The sequence below is a fragment of the Quercus lobata genome, chromosome 12 (assembly GCF_001633185.2).
Source record: "Quercus lobata isolate SW786 chromosome 12, ValleyOak3.0 Primary Assembly, whole genome shotgun sequence".
NCBI classification, from domain to species: domain Eukaryota; kingdom Viridiplantae; phylum Streptophyta; class Magnoliopsida; order Fagales; family Fagaceae; genus Quercus; species Quercus lobata.
Window position 1 is genome coordinate 35,562,427 of NC_044915.1, and position 15,326 is coordinate 35,577,752.

The window sequence follows — 15,326 nt, forward strand, 5'->3', positions numbered from 1 at the left end:
GCACTGGAGAATGTGTGGAGCCAACTAAGTTGGGACCGTAGCTCAATTGCAATCCCCCCAGGGGATTTTTCTAATATGTTTGCTCATTTTTTACAGGTATCTGATGATCTTAAAGCAGAAGTTTTTATAATCATCTCTTGGCTTTTGTGGAACAGGCGTAATTGCATCCGATTCGGCCTCCAATCCATTCCCCTGAATCAGATTGTACAAAAAGCTGGTGGTCTCTTACAGGACTTCCTCAATACCTAGGATTCGAATCCAATTTCCACCCAGCTGCTGACTTTAGTTCAGTGGTGCCCTCCTGAGCCAAATTAGTATAAAGCTAACTTTGATGGTGCAGTTTTCCAGAGCACAAATTTTGCAAGTCTTGGCGTGGTGATACGAGACTGGTGAGGTGCTGTCATTGGTGCTCTGTCAATGCGTATTTCCCTCCCACAAATAGTAGCTGAGGTCGAAATCCTTGCATGCCGCAGGGCAGTTATTTTCGCTTTGGAATTGAGTCTTCATGAGGTGGTTTTCGAAGGTGATGCTGTTGGGGTTATCAATGCTATCAAGCCTGGAACGATTGAACATTCTTCTTTCAGTCATATCATTGATAATATTTACCATTCGTCTTCTCAATTGAATTGGTGTGATTTTTGTTTTGTTAATTGTTCTTGTAATAAGGTTGCTGATGCTTTGGCAAATAAAGCAAAAGAGGGGGAAGATTTTAAGGTCTGGTTAGAAGACATATCTAGAGACATTGCCCCTCTAGTTGCTTCTGATGTTCCTTAAATTTTGTTTGTCTAATAAAGTTCCTTGCTGAACTTTTAGGTTGGCTTCTCAAAAATATATATATATATATATTTATATATATAAAATTTAAATACTATTGATAGTCATTTTTATATTTTGTTAACTCTTTAAAAAATTTGTAAGGATATTATTAGGTATAAAATATAAATTGTCCATACTTATTTATTTATTTATTATTGTGAAGCACTTTTTTTTTTTTTTTTTTTACGATTCATTTATTATAGATTCTTTGGTTTTTGTACTTAATAACTCATTTGGATGAATATTTATGATGTGATCTCATATTTGATTATAAAATTAAGAAATAAAACTCTTTAAGAATAAATAATTTAGGACACATGGCATAAAATTGGAACTATAATTTGAAATTATAATTTGAGTTTCTCTCAGTTTCATCTATTATTATATATTTAGATATATAGATTTCCTTTAATCAAAGTATTTTAGTTCACATAAATAAGGTAACTCAAGGACAAAATAAGAATTTCATTATATCTAATGTGTTTATTGTATGTAAGAAAGAGAGTAATTTTTGCAAAATGTTAAGAGTTAATATTATTTTGGACATATTTGGTCCCTATATTTTACACCATATTTCAATTTGGTCCCTAACTTTTCAATTGTATCAATTTAGTCCTTAACGTTTTAGTATCACGTCAATTTAGTCCATGCCATTATATATTAGATGAAAATTGTTGACATGGCAATTGACCAAAATAAAATTTTAGTTTATTGTCACATCAACGAAAGCTAATTTTTTTATTTTGGCCAATAGACATATCATTTGTGGGGCCCAATAGTTTATGGGCCAGGCCCGTTTACTCGTAGGGAGTCCAAAGGCCCAAGCCGAAGAGAGTTATGGCCCAAGCCCAATAACGTAAAGCATAGGATAGCCTTAAGATATTGCCGAGGACCGCTCAGTCCTCGGCAAACCCAAAGTCCCACCGAAGGGAGGGGCAAAAACGGTATAGGACTAAATTTGAAAGAAAATCTAAAATATCCGGGGAAAGCTGCCCTTACTGCCATTCAATGCTCTGCACCTGACATAGCCGCATTCTTTGGCTTTTACAACCACCCCCAATGACTTTGGGTATGGGCTGATGGGACAAGTATCAGTCTTGGAAAGTTAGACCCTACACGTGGACGAAGGACAGCGAACACAGGCCAATATAAAAGGGAAAAATGGCCAAAAACCAGAGCCTCCCAGCCCACCTCCAGGAGAAGGACTCCAGGGGTGAAGAAAACTTAACCTTGTATGAACACCATGAAAAACCCACCATCTGGTGACCAAGGTCTAGCCTTTCAAACCCACGCTCTACAAATGATATTGTTTGGGCATTTTTACGTGCGACCCCAAACTGTTACGGTTCGTTACGAAATCGAGTCCTTACATCATTAATTTTCATCCAAAAGATAACGGTAAAAACTAAATTGATACAATATTGAAAGGTTAGGGGTGAAATTGACACAATTGAAAGGTTAAGAATCAAATTGAAATATGGTGTATAAGATATGGACCAAGTACGTAATTTACCCTATTATTTTAGATACTTGAAGGAGGTAAATTGTAAAATATAGATTACTAATTAAATTTATTTATTTTTAAATGATGAAAGTATCGAGAGCTCTTTGAGCTTGAGATCTTGTACGTGTAGTCTCTATCCCATACACACAGATAGTTATAGGGAAGAGTTTTTTAGGAGACTCCTGTTAAGCCTGCTTTAACACATGATCTCATGTAGCTTTCCGAACTAGTAGACTAATCTCTTATAATTAGTATTCATTCTACTGTTTATTTTATTTTTAAAGAAGGATTCTACTCTTTATTTAGACTATTAATTTTAGTATTTAGATTTAACATTAATATATTAAGGACGGTTTCAAACAAAGTTACTTTGGATACGTTTCAATATCATTGTCGATTTTTTTTTCTTTATTTTTTAAATACTTCTCATGCACCCAACAACAACAAGCAAAATATAACTCATAACCATATCCTCCATTAATTTGATATAAGAATCTTAAAAAATAAGTTATGTCAAATTAAATAATAAATAGAAGAAAAAGAACAGGAATAATAAAGATAACAAGGATCGGGTTTCATTTCAATAACCAACTAAAAAGTCTATATAGTTTCACTTTGTCTTGATTACAAAATATTGTTTATGATTTCAATAAAATAAAGATTTTTGTCATCAAATAAATAATATATATTGAATCCTATCTACACCAAAATATATATATATATATATATACCAATATCTTGATGCTAAATAGAAATCATCTAAAAGCCGACATCAGATAAAAAATTATTGTTCTCAAGTATGAACGATTTGACCAATTTAAGCATATAAGGACAAGGGAATTTTAAAAAGTTTGCTTTTGATATGAGCTATTGGATTAAAAAAAGTTGAAAAAGTTAAAAGAGTTTATAAAAGTTAAAGCTTTTGAAAAAGTTAAAGTTTTGTTTGGACGGATTGCACCGTGCAATGGCCAATCCGCACCATCATCCTGAAAATACCCTCAGAGGATTCCTTTGAAATGAACTTGGATCATATTTGATGGGTCACTTTAAATTTACTTATCATAGAAAGAAATCAAAATAAATGAGTTGTTTTAGTATAAATTATTTCAATATAAAAATAATGGCATGATTACACAGCAGATGCTTTTGTGCAAACCAGTGAAGTTAGATCTAGATTTATTTCAATAACAAAAGTTATAGAACATGTAAAGATAAGATTATCGTGCCCATGTGAACGAGGATGTAGGTATATCTTTCCAATAAATCTGGAAATACGAAAATTTTGTACAAATATTGAGGTGGTATATTGTGAATGGTATATAATAAAAATTGTGTTAGTAATAACTCCATATAAAAATAATGTTTCATTAATCACAATTATCACTTCAATATATGGATTCAAATTCTGGGAAAGCGACTTACATACAAAGCTTGAAAGTGAAATATCAGTTCTCCAGAACTGTGGCTATATTCCATTGGTCAAATTCTAGGAGTTAACAATGTACAATGATAGTTGTAAGTTTTCTAAGTTAAACTTCCTCCATTTGGAGAGAGATTTCTAAGTAGCCGCAAATTTACAAAATAGGAAACTTCCTCCATTTAGAGAGAGGTTTCTAAGTAAAAGACTCGTCATCAATGAACATCACCACTCGTAACAAAAATAATTTACAAAATTTGGTCTACACTGGAGTGTCCCACTATACATTAGAACACAGAATTACACAAAGGAAAACTACAGCACAATCAACCTAACAAATGATCATGAATTCCTGTCCGGTATCTGAAGCTTCATAGTAGCCACTCTGTGATTTTTCCTAAATTTCTATGCAATAAACGTCACACTTTCAGATTCACATGCTATTGATCTCTAACTGTTAACCCCAACGTATAATGTCTAGGATATGCTAGCAAAGCTAAAAGTAACCCGAAATTGAGGTTTGGATTTCATGCTTCAAATTAGCTAGAGTATGGAACATAAGGAAAAAGCTTCTGAGAAGAATAATTCAGGCTCTTAGTCACATGAATTTATCTTTAACTATCTTCATAATGACCTCCATTTTTTCAATAATCCTTGGATTCATTAGGTCCCTAGCTTCCCTGATGAGAGTTCCTTCCCTGCTTAAATGATAAGCATCCACCACAGTCTTTATCCAGTCATGCAGCTTCTCTGGTGTTCTGAGAAAAAGTTTAAAAAGAGCAACAAAGGGGCATGAGGCAACCATGGAAAGTCAGTGAACTATAATCTAGCTGAACAATCTCTAAAGTTCGAACGAAAACTAATTAAAGCAATTAAGTTTCAAATGCATACGTGTACAAGCAGTCCACATCCTTTCCTTCAAGTTCTTCTCCTGGGGTAAAGGCATCATTTAGGGCACACAGCCGCTCATCAGGGTCCTCAATAGAGAGAAGATACTTAACTATCCGAATCTCTTTAGGCATAAGTCTCTGAAGATTACCTCTGGCAGTCACATACAAATGATACAATATATCTTTTACCTGCAATGAAGGAAAAAATAATAATTCATTCATACTAAGCAGCATTTTGACACCACACAAACAAAAGCATGTCTGTTGTTTAAAGTAGCAATTAAAATGTAGAGCTCTTTTTCAGGAAATTAAAATGTAGAGTTAAAAAGTCTTTTTGGTATTTGTATAAAATTATTCTTTCCAAAGGCTATATTTGCTTAATTTGATACCATCTTTCTTTTCTTCTTTTGTGAAATATATGTGTGTGTGCTGGATTTCAACAGACATTTGGACAAGGACAAGAACAAAATTGATCTTTTCTTCTCACTTTCTCCCAAGTCCCCATAAGCAGAGAACAATAATCTCTTCCCTATACAATGTGATATCTTGTCCTCTGTCACTTGTCTTGAACACAAGAACAAAGATAAAAATCCCTTTGGTCTATCAGCTTTTTTCAATTTTGCCATATTCTAATAGAAGGCTGAAAAAAGCTATAATTAAACAGTTTGACTAGATTGGGATCTTTTTATGTTCCAAGCATCATAAAGGCATCACTATATGTACCAGATTAGAGCAAGAATATAAACAGCGATAACCATTTTCTGAAACCAGTATCACTTCACCTCATCTTTAGTCATGTTTGATTCCTTGGCGGCAGACCAAGCTTTTGTGATCATCATCACCAATGTTGAATCAAGTTCATTTTTCTCAGCCAAATTGTCTATCTTCCTGCAAGCAGCATCTATAGTAGGAGAGTTGATAATATCTTGGAATTTCAACTCTGCAGCATGTAGTGCTTCAATGCTTTCAGTTGCAGAGTCACAGGCTTGTACAGCAGCCAAGCAGGTGTTACCAAGCTTTGCAAGAGCTAGTCATACAGAAATAAATAAACACCATCAGTGCCGTCCACAATGTGGTAAACATATATCTAAGATCGAAAGTTCTGGGTCTGGCCTGCTAGACTAGCCCACAGTCCAGTCACATAACTCAAGTTTATTTATGCTAAATTACAGAGAAAATAAATATGTACATTATGCGACTTGAATTAGCAATAGTATAAGAAAAAATAAGGGATGTGACAGTCTCATTAATCAGAGGATAGGACATTATGACATGGTTGAGTAGGTGGCTACATAAGGCAATTGCCTGGGCTAATCATCATACAAGTAACAGTCCCGAACTTACTAAGCATTGAAATATGCATTGGGTAATATAATCTATTATGCATATTAAGCCAAATGGGTGTTCCAGATAAGACTGCCATAAATAACATCTGATCAGAACCAAAGAAGAGGACAAAGAAATTCTAGTAGTTATCCCTACATTTCTTCATCTGTAAACCAAACAAAAAATAGAATTCATAGAAATAGAATTCGTTTATCCTCACCATTTTGCTCGGTTGGGTTGTCATAATAGGATTCAGCTACTGTGTGAAGATGCACAAAAAATTCTTTTGTGAAGTCTTTACGACGCCTAGCAACAACTTCACTAATCTCCGATGGTGAACCTCTAATCACTTCAAGAAGTTCATTGTGCCTCTGCACATCCTCATCAACCTATACAAAAAAAAAAAATTTCCAATAAAATTCCCACATAACACATAAAACTCAAACCCACTAATCATAGTATCATCAACAACGCGGCCAGCTATGAATTCTCAACAGATTAATCATAGTCAGACCACATATATTATATTTACTAACACACAATAAATGTTAATTAAAATCAATGATATACCTCCTTGAGCTTCCTTGCAAGCCTGAGTAGCTTGTGCTTCATACCAGGATCAGCATCCTCGCTATCAGCTCGATCCTGACACCGTTTATAGAAATGAGGCCGTATATTGTCCCATTCCTTGCTGAAAGCTAACAACCTTCTCCAGTCAGTTGGGGTGGGCTTGTCAACCAAGAAAACATCGATAAGCTTATCGCATACTCGGACCATTTTGTTGTCATCCAAGCCCTCAACAACACCATCCTCCTCCTCACCATTCCTTCCAGACTCGTCGTTAATCAACGACGAATCAGAAACTGATAACTCTTCTTCACTAACAGCAGCAGCAAGAGTGGGACTTAGCCACCGATGACGCCGCCTTAGCGGATTAATCGAAAAACGACAACCTGGGCAAAGCATAAAAAAGCAAATTGCAACGTTAATTACACAAACACTCTACCCTCTGGTTTCGTCGCAAAAAAAAAATGGTAAGAAAGTTCTGAGGTAGAGTTTCTTACTGTTGAATCTGGAAGAAGAAATTGGAGAATATGTGACGGTGGAAGAGAGAGATGGGGTTTTGGAGGTGATGATAGAAGTTCTTACTGGGAAAGAGCAAGAGGGTTGGGCTTGGAGAGTCGTAGAACAGAATTCCATTGATATTATTCAAAATTTTGCTGTGAAAATTATCTGGGGTTTTTGGGTGGGGTTTAGGGTTTCAAATAATCAACTAGACGGTTCAATTGTAGGAATAGTTAGGGTATGTTTGGATGGAGGAGTGAGAAAGTGAGAGGATGAAAAATTAATAGGAGGATGAAAAATATTTAGTTTTTTCTCGTATGTATTTGGTTGGAGAGATGGAAAAGTGAGAGGGTGAAAAACTCTTTTATTTAGTTGAAAATAAAAGTGGGAGGATAGAAAATATAGTTTATATAAATTGACTATTATATCCTTGTTACATAATAGATAAGAAATAGGTTTATTTATACTCATTAAATAATATAAAATTTACCAATAATTATATTTTTTAATGAGAAGTGTTACGTCCACAATATTTTTCGCAATACTTTCACAACAAAATTTATATAGAAAGTTATTATTAGTTCTAATTTGAACCCACTACTGAAATTATTTTTTTTACTTACCAATATTAACTAATAACAATCTATTACTTAAAATTTATTATAAAAATATTACAATAACATTTCTCAATTAGGATTTTTTATTTATTATATTATTTCTCCTTTCTTGACCATCATTTCATCCATACTTTTTTTTTCCACACACTTTCTCCTTATCTCCATCACCCTTCTTTTATTTTCTTTGTCTTCCTCATTCAAGAAAGTTCTAGGCGCAACTCCAGCTCTCATTCTCTCTAGCATTTTCTCCAGCGCTCTCTCTATTTTTTTTTTTTTTTCCTTGATTCCAGAACGGGGTATTTTTGTAAAAGTGCTATGAGAGCACTTTTCTCTTCAGCATTTTCCTCCTGATTTGAGAGGATGAATTTTGTGGGCCCGGGAGAGAAAATTTTCTCCCGGGTTTTCCTTCCTCCCTATTTTCCTTCCTATGTTTTGCATCCTCTCTAAATTCACCCCAACCAAACACAGTGTTAGTCACAAAGGGTGGGGTGGTGATGTTGCAAGGCAATTTTAGTTCCATAAACTTTCACACAAATTTTACCACAACTGTCATACAGAAAAAAATCATGATTCCGTGTGATGATAACAGACAGCTAATTACAATCTACCACATAGAACAATTGTGATAAACTATGTGATACTGATGTTATTGTGTTCTAAAGATGGTTTTATAATGCAGATTATTTTTGCAAACAAGGGAATAGTGTAAGCGCTTTTGATAATGATTGAAGTAAAAAATAAATTATGTGCTTACATTTTATTATTATGCTTCTGGTGTTAGCTCGAAATGATTATATGACTTCGTGTATTGGGGTATGGGGATTAGAAATGCCTAACTTAATAGGATTTTTGAAATATCCACAAGTTAACAGTTGAAGAGAATGAAAAATTCTAAGTAACCTAACTCCTAAGACAGTGGCGACTAGGAATATTTTTTAGGATGGTCACTAAGCTTAAATTATACAAAATTTAATAAAAAGACAATTTGAATATATCAACGTAACAAACAAAAAAACACGCAAATACATGAAATATTACAATTTTTTTTGTACTAACAAAGAGAATAAGAAAAAAAAAATAGACTAATAAAAGATAAATTGAAAATGCTGATATGAGAATAATAAAGTGACCACAACAATTTCATAACAAATCTTATGCAACAAGTTGTTAGCCTATCATTGGTGGGTACAACATGTCAATATTGAATCCAAATTAGAATTAGTAACAGCTTACCATATAAGATTTATTGTGATATTATTGTGAAAATGTTGTGAATGTAGAATTACTCTTAAATTTATTGAACTCAAATTCTTATGATTCTCAAGTAAAGGTGTTTAATATTTTTATTAGGAGGTCAAAATAGGTTAATTTAGTATATAATATTTTTTTTTAAGTATATATATATATACACATTTTTTTCAAGTCAGGGTGGTCACATAACATATTAATTTTAATTTTTTATTTATATAAAAAAATTTGCATGTATAATTTTTTTTTTTTTTTTTTTTTTGACAAGTGAGAGGGGTCCTAGGACCACCCTCACATACAAGTAGAGCCGCCAGTGTCCTAAGATGATTAAGTTAAACCAAATGCCTACTTAAAGTTTATTGAGTCAACAAGTTATATCTTGAAATAGAATATTGTGACATAAGCAATTAAGTTAAACTAAATGCCTACTTAAAGTTTATTTGAGTCAACATGTTATATCTTGAAATAGAATATTGTGACATAAGCTACCTCGATTTAAGGCCAACTGTAACAATTCATCTTGATTGAAAAAGAATTAAGCAAAGTTATTTGATTCACGCCTATTGGATTGTACTAACACTAAATTACTTCGAGTTGAAAAATAAATCATATCGACCCAAGATTAACAATAACAGATTGCATAAAACTAAAATATATGATACAAACCTCAAGTGCATGTACAAGGAGATATAAATTTATAAGCATAAGATAGTGAAGATCTTGTACACGCCTAAAGAACTACTTAATCCCAAGTTATAGACTACTTCTTAAGAATCCAACTAGTGATCTCTGAAAGTCCTATGTTTGTGGTCTTAATAAGTTCTCTGGTTTGTTTGTCATATTTGTGATGGTCTTTTATGTTGATTAAGACCTCTGTTTGTACTTGAAATATTGACGGTTATTATGCCACATCTTTCTTTGGTGTGTTTACTATGCCACGTGTCCCATGTTTGTGAGGATTTGTTAACCTCTTGTTATTGCTCAAGGTATCCACGTTCTACTCCCCCGTTTTTCTTTAGTGATGACTTGAATTGTAACCATTATAGCAATTGTTATCCCCCTTGAGCCACTCACATGCCCTTATTTTAATGAGATAGCTTGAGGTAACTATCTAACTTAAATTTCCCATGATCTATGTCACCTTATTTCCACACTCACTAATTTTAGTGTTCAATTTGGGGTTGTTTTGGAATTTAGTTTAATATTCAACAAATTTATGACTTTTTAGTATTATAATTTTCTCTAAATTTCTATTTGGTTTAATTAATTTTGCAAATCACCTGTGAGTCTTTTACATGTTTGATGAAATATTTTTCTTGTGGTTTGACTATGAATTTATTTTTATTTTTATTTTTTTGTAATAAGATCAAAAGAGTTTGACCATATTTAGGTGGTTATACAATGCTAAGCCCCATGTGGCTTATTATAACCAAGTCTCACATTGTCTGGTATTTAAATATGAAATTTGTGTTTAATGTTTTTTTTTTTATTACTTTTATTGATATTGATGTTGGTAGAAAATAGCCAGCATGGGCTTTTTATTTCTCCGGGTCGGATGACATATAAAATGGGGCCTATATATATATTAAACTTTAATTAAACAACTTAAAATTTATCCTTCTAATTTGTTAAATGCATTTTTTTTTATGAATTTATTGTTCATTTGTGAGCTGTTTATCCATTTTTTTATTACTATTTGTGAAAATTTTATTATTCATTTGTGAGATTTTTGCCTAATTTTTTTATTATATTATGTTTGTTGCTAATTTATTATTAAAAAAATAGAATCTCACTTTCTTGATACAAGAGTGTCAAACGAACCACTAATAGAACTCTAATAACCTACATTAATGCTTCGAACTTACCCCATGTTTAGAACACTTTAGTGAACATATGTAACATAATGAACAAAGAGAAATGATATATCCACAACGTTTTTACAACATTTTTACAACAAATCCTAAGTCTCAGGTTATTACTAGTTGTTATTGTTGAGCAAAAAAATAATCTTAGTGTTAGGTTTAAATTTGAACTAATAACAACCAACCACCTATGATTTGTTGTAAAAATATTGTGGACGTAGCACCTCTCAATAAACAAAAGCATTACGTTTATTTTTGTATGCCAATTAATACAAGATTGCTAGATTCCAAAGAGCAAGACACATTTACCAATACGAAATTGATATTAGGATTAGGTGTCTTCTGCCTAACCTATTGACTAGGAAGAGGCTTACCAAGAAGTTGATTGCAAGTACACTAATATGATTATAATTGATTTTTAAGTGTCAATGCAAGAGCACTAATATATTAGAATTGATTTTGAATTTCTTAACCATCAAACAATAGTTTTAAAAATAATCAAGTGCAATAATATTTTTAAATCAATAATAATCACAACATAACAAGATTAATAATGGTAAAACATATCAATAAACATATGTTTATGCATGTATTTCTAAAGGCATTCCAAAATTGGCTCTCCATTAAGGAAAACACATACAATATCATGTAATCATTTTCTTTTTTCTTTTTTTTAACTAAGTTAGAAATCCTAATATACCCCATCTACCCTATAATGCTTCCCGTGGAGTTTGAACCTATGATCCTCCCTCCCCCACCTCATTTTCAAATTAAAATAAGCATAAACTGTTTATTTCAATTGTTGAGTAAGAATCACATGATTTGTTTTTTCTTTTAAAAAAAAGAACTTTACTTGATGTGCGAACCATTTGGGGGATTCTAATAGAATTTTATGTAATTAACCATTTTGCAAAATAGTAGTATTGTAGTGAAGCACAAAATAATTCACCAATTTTCTGTTACTTAAAAAATAAAAATAAAACAAATCTATTATAAGGTATCCAACTTACAAAAAAGCTTTTGTGTAAATTTCTCTTTCTGTAGCGTAAGACCAAAAATAAAAGTCCTTATTAAATGACAACCAAATTTATCACTTATCCAACCGTATATCAGTGCCCTAGACATCATAAAAAAAATGGAAAGAATCAATGTGTTTTTCCTTTAAACTGTAAATCTTTTTCATCAACCGACTCCCCAAAAATTGGCTAATCACAACCAAAATAAGTAATCTCACTAAGGACTAGGCTATAGTTTTGTAGTTTGTGCTAATCACACATATTCAACTCTCTAAGAAATGTGAATACCAAACTAAGCTTTCGTCTTTTGCACTAAACTTGGTAGAAGCTATAAAATGGATTTCACAACATAACAAGATTAATATTTGTTCTCTTAATATATGAACAAACATATCTTTATGCATTTAAATCTTACAAGTTAAAATATTACTTGAGGCTAGTTATCCTAGTTCTTATCAAATTAATAAACATATGTTTAAACATTTATCAATCATACATTCAAATATTACTTGAGGCTATTTTTTTTTTCTTGTTTCTCAGTATTATTAATTTTTTTTTAATAGCAGTGGTACCATAAAACAATTAATTTATACATTTATCAATCATACATTAAAAACTGTGGATGGATTTCCACATTAAATATCTATGACACCATCTCTATGCTAGGACTCAAACAAGTAGATCAACATAAAACCGTAATGAATTTAATAAGGTCGTGACTAGTAATGTGTAGGTATTGTATAAAACTGATGGTAATGTGACCATAATATTTTTGCATATCAGAGCCACCAAATTGTTGAATTTCAAAGAGTAATACTTATTACTAGCAAGGAAAACGATATTAGAATTTTGCCCTTAATGTCTAACCTATTGACCAGGAAAAGCCTTATAAAGGAATGGAATGCAAAAGTGATGCATCATCATTCCTTGTAGTCCAAGGCAATAAGAGTAAGTCATGTCATTAAAATGAGAATACATTATCATTCCTGCCAAGTCAACCCAATAAATCGGTCCCTTCATAACATTTGTTAACCCCATTAAATTAATCAGATTCAATTTTTTTCAAAATTTAGACATGAATGGCGGGTCCTTAAAAAATTTAGGAATATAAAAACTCTTCAAAAAAAATGTTTGTTGGTCTTCTGAGTTCTGAATAGGGTTGGGCAATCTGCTATTATGCTTTCTTGGATGGGTCCTTTGCCCACCCACCCCAAATCCACCATCTTCAACGGCGATCAGTGGAGATGGTGTCTCCTCCTCCTTTTGCTCTCCTTGCCTGAAGTGTTTCGCCACAAATCACCGTAAATCCTCTCCTCCTCATCTCAGTATCCATGACCATAAATTTTAGCAACTAGGTTTGTGTGTGTGTGTGTGTGTTTTTATGTACTATAGTCATCTATGAACGATAATAGAAATGGAATTTGTAGAAGATGATGAAAAAAATGCATAAGTTGGGAAAATTTTATGGCTATAGAATCATTCATAGATGACTATAGAAAGGCTAATTGGATGATGGGTTCATGTGATAATAATAGACAATTAATCACAGTCTTCCACATAGCACAACTATGACAAAGAGTGTGAAAGTGTGTGGTATTAACATTATTGTGTTCAAACAACAGTTTTACAATGCTTTTTTTTTCCCCAAACGAGGGAACAATTTTTTCAGAGCTTTTGATAATGATTGAACCAAAAATTAAATTTTGTTGCTTACACGTTCCTATTATGCTTCTGGTGTTAGCTTGAAATGATTATATGACTTTGTGGATTAGGGTATGGGGATTGAAAACGCCTAACTTAATAGGACTTTTGAAATATCCACAAGTTAACAACTAAAAAAAAAAAAAAAAAAAAGAGAGAGAGAGAGATAGAGTGAAATCCTAAGTGACCTAACTCCTAAGATGATTAAGTTAATGAGTGTTTGAAATAGAATATTGTGACATAATGATTGAACCAAAAATTAAATTTTGTTGCTTACACGTTCCTATTATGCTTCTGGTGTTAGATTGAAATGATTATATGACTTTGTGGATTAGGGTATGGGGATTGAAAACGCCTAACTTAATAGGACTTTTGAAATATCCACAAGTTAACAACTAAAAAAAAAAAAAAAAGAGAGAGATAGAGTGAAATCCTAAGTGACCTAACTCCTAAGATGATTAAGTTAATGAGTGTTTGAAATAGAATATTGTGACATAAGCTACCTTGATTTAAAGCATGCTTTAACAATTCATCTTGATTGAAATTGAATTAAGCAAAGTTAATTTGATTCAAGCCTATTGGATTGTACTAACACTAAATTACTTCGAGTTGAACAATAAATCATATTGAACCAAGATTAACAATAACAAATTACATCAAACTAAAATATATGATTGAAACCACAAGTACATATACAAGGAGACATAAATTTATAAGCATAAGACAATGAAGATCTTTGTACATGGCTAAAGAACTACTTGGTACCAAGCTATAGACTGCTTCTTAAGAATCTAATTAAGTTCTTTGGTTCGTGGTGGTCCTCTTATGTTGATTAAGACCTCTGTTTGTACTTGAAGTATTGACGATTATTATGCCACGTCTTTCTTTGGTGTGTTTACCATGCCATGTGTCCCATATTTGTGAGGATTTGGTAACCTCTTGTTATTGCTCGAGGTATCCACGTTCTACTCCCCACATTTTTCTTTAGTGATGACTTGAATTGTATCCATTACAGCAACTACTATCCCCCTAATGCCACTCACATGCCCTTCTTTTAATGGGATAGCTTGAGGTAACTGTCTAACTTAATTTCCCCATGATCTATGTCACCTGTTTCCACACACACTAATTTGGGTGTTCAATTTGGGGTTGATTTTGGAATTTAGTTTAATATTTAACAAATTTATGACTCTTTAGTATTATAATTTTTTCTAAATTTTTGTTTGGTTTAATTGATTTCGCAAATCACCTGTGAGTCTTTTACATGTTTGATAAAATGTTTGTCTTGTGGTTTGACTATGAATTTTTTTTTAATAAGATTAAAAGAGCTTGACCATATTTGGGTGAATGTACAATACTAAGCCCGTGTGGAAGTTTCACATTGTCTGGTTATTAAATTTGAAATTTGTGTTTAATGTTTCTTATTTGTTTATTATTTTTATTAACATTGATATTGGCAGAAAATAGCCAGCGTAGGTTTTTCATAATGTTCAACTTCATGGCAATTATATTTCTTTATTTCTCAGGGTCAGACAACATTTAAATTGGGGCCTATATATATTAAAATTTAATTAAATTACATTTTTTTACTAAAAATTTATCCTTCTAATTTGTTTAGATGCATTTTTTAATGAATTTATTGTTCATTTGTGAGTTTTTTATCTTTTTTATTTTATAACTATTTGTGAAAATTTTATTATTCATTTGTGAGATTTTTGCATAATGTTTTTGTGGGACCGGCCCAAAATAACAAGCTGGCTGGGCCTTAGGCCCGTTTGAGGACCCAGCCCGTCCGAGGAGTCGGCGTGGCCCAAGCAATCCTTATTCAGGCCCACTGGGGCAAAGAGAACATGTCCGAGGAGTA

General features: G+C 32.4%; 1 protein-coding gene across 1 annotated transcript; it reads right to left on the bottom strand.

Annotated features, from left to right (window-relative positions):
* Positions 1-3,772: 3,772 nt before the first annotated feature.
* LOC115972382 (uncharacterized protein At4g37920) lies at positions 3,773-7,280 on the bottom strand. Its single transcript, XM_031092652.1, has 6 exons — positions 7,018-7,280; positions 6,524-6,906; positions 6,174-6,342; positions 5,410-5,654; positions 4,629-4,816; positions 3,773-4,495 (listed from the first exon to the last, which is right to left on the bottom strand). The coding sequence occupies exons 1-6, from the start codon at positions 7,151-7,153 to the stop codon at positions 4,336-4,338; spliced, it is 1,281 nt and encodes a 426-aa protein (XP_030948512.1). The 5' UTR covers positions 7,154-7,280; the 3' UTR covers positions 3,773-4,335.
* Between the last annotated feature and the right edge of the window lie 8,046 nt (positions 7,281-15,326).

Excerpts from the sequence above, each read along its gene's own strand:
- LOC115972382 (XM_031092652.1), bottom strand. The coding sequence starts at position 7,153 with ATGGAATTCTGTTCTACGACTCTCCAAGCCCAACCCTCTTGCTCTTTC. Across the intron at positions 6,907-7,017 it reads TTCTTCTTCCAGATTCAACA|GTTGTCGTTTTTCGATTAAT; the intron begins GTAAGAAACTCT and ends TGCTTTGCCCAG. Across the intron at positions 4,817-5,409 it reads CAAACATGACTAAAGATGAG|GTAAAAGATATATTGTATCA; the intron begins GTGAAGTGATAC and ends CCTTCATTGCAG.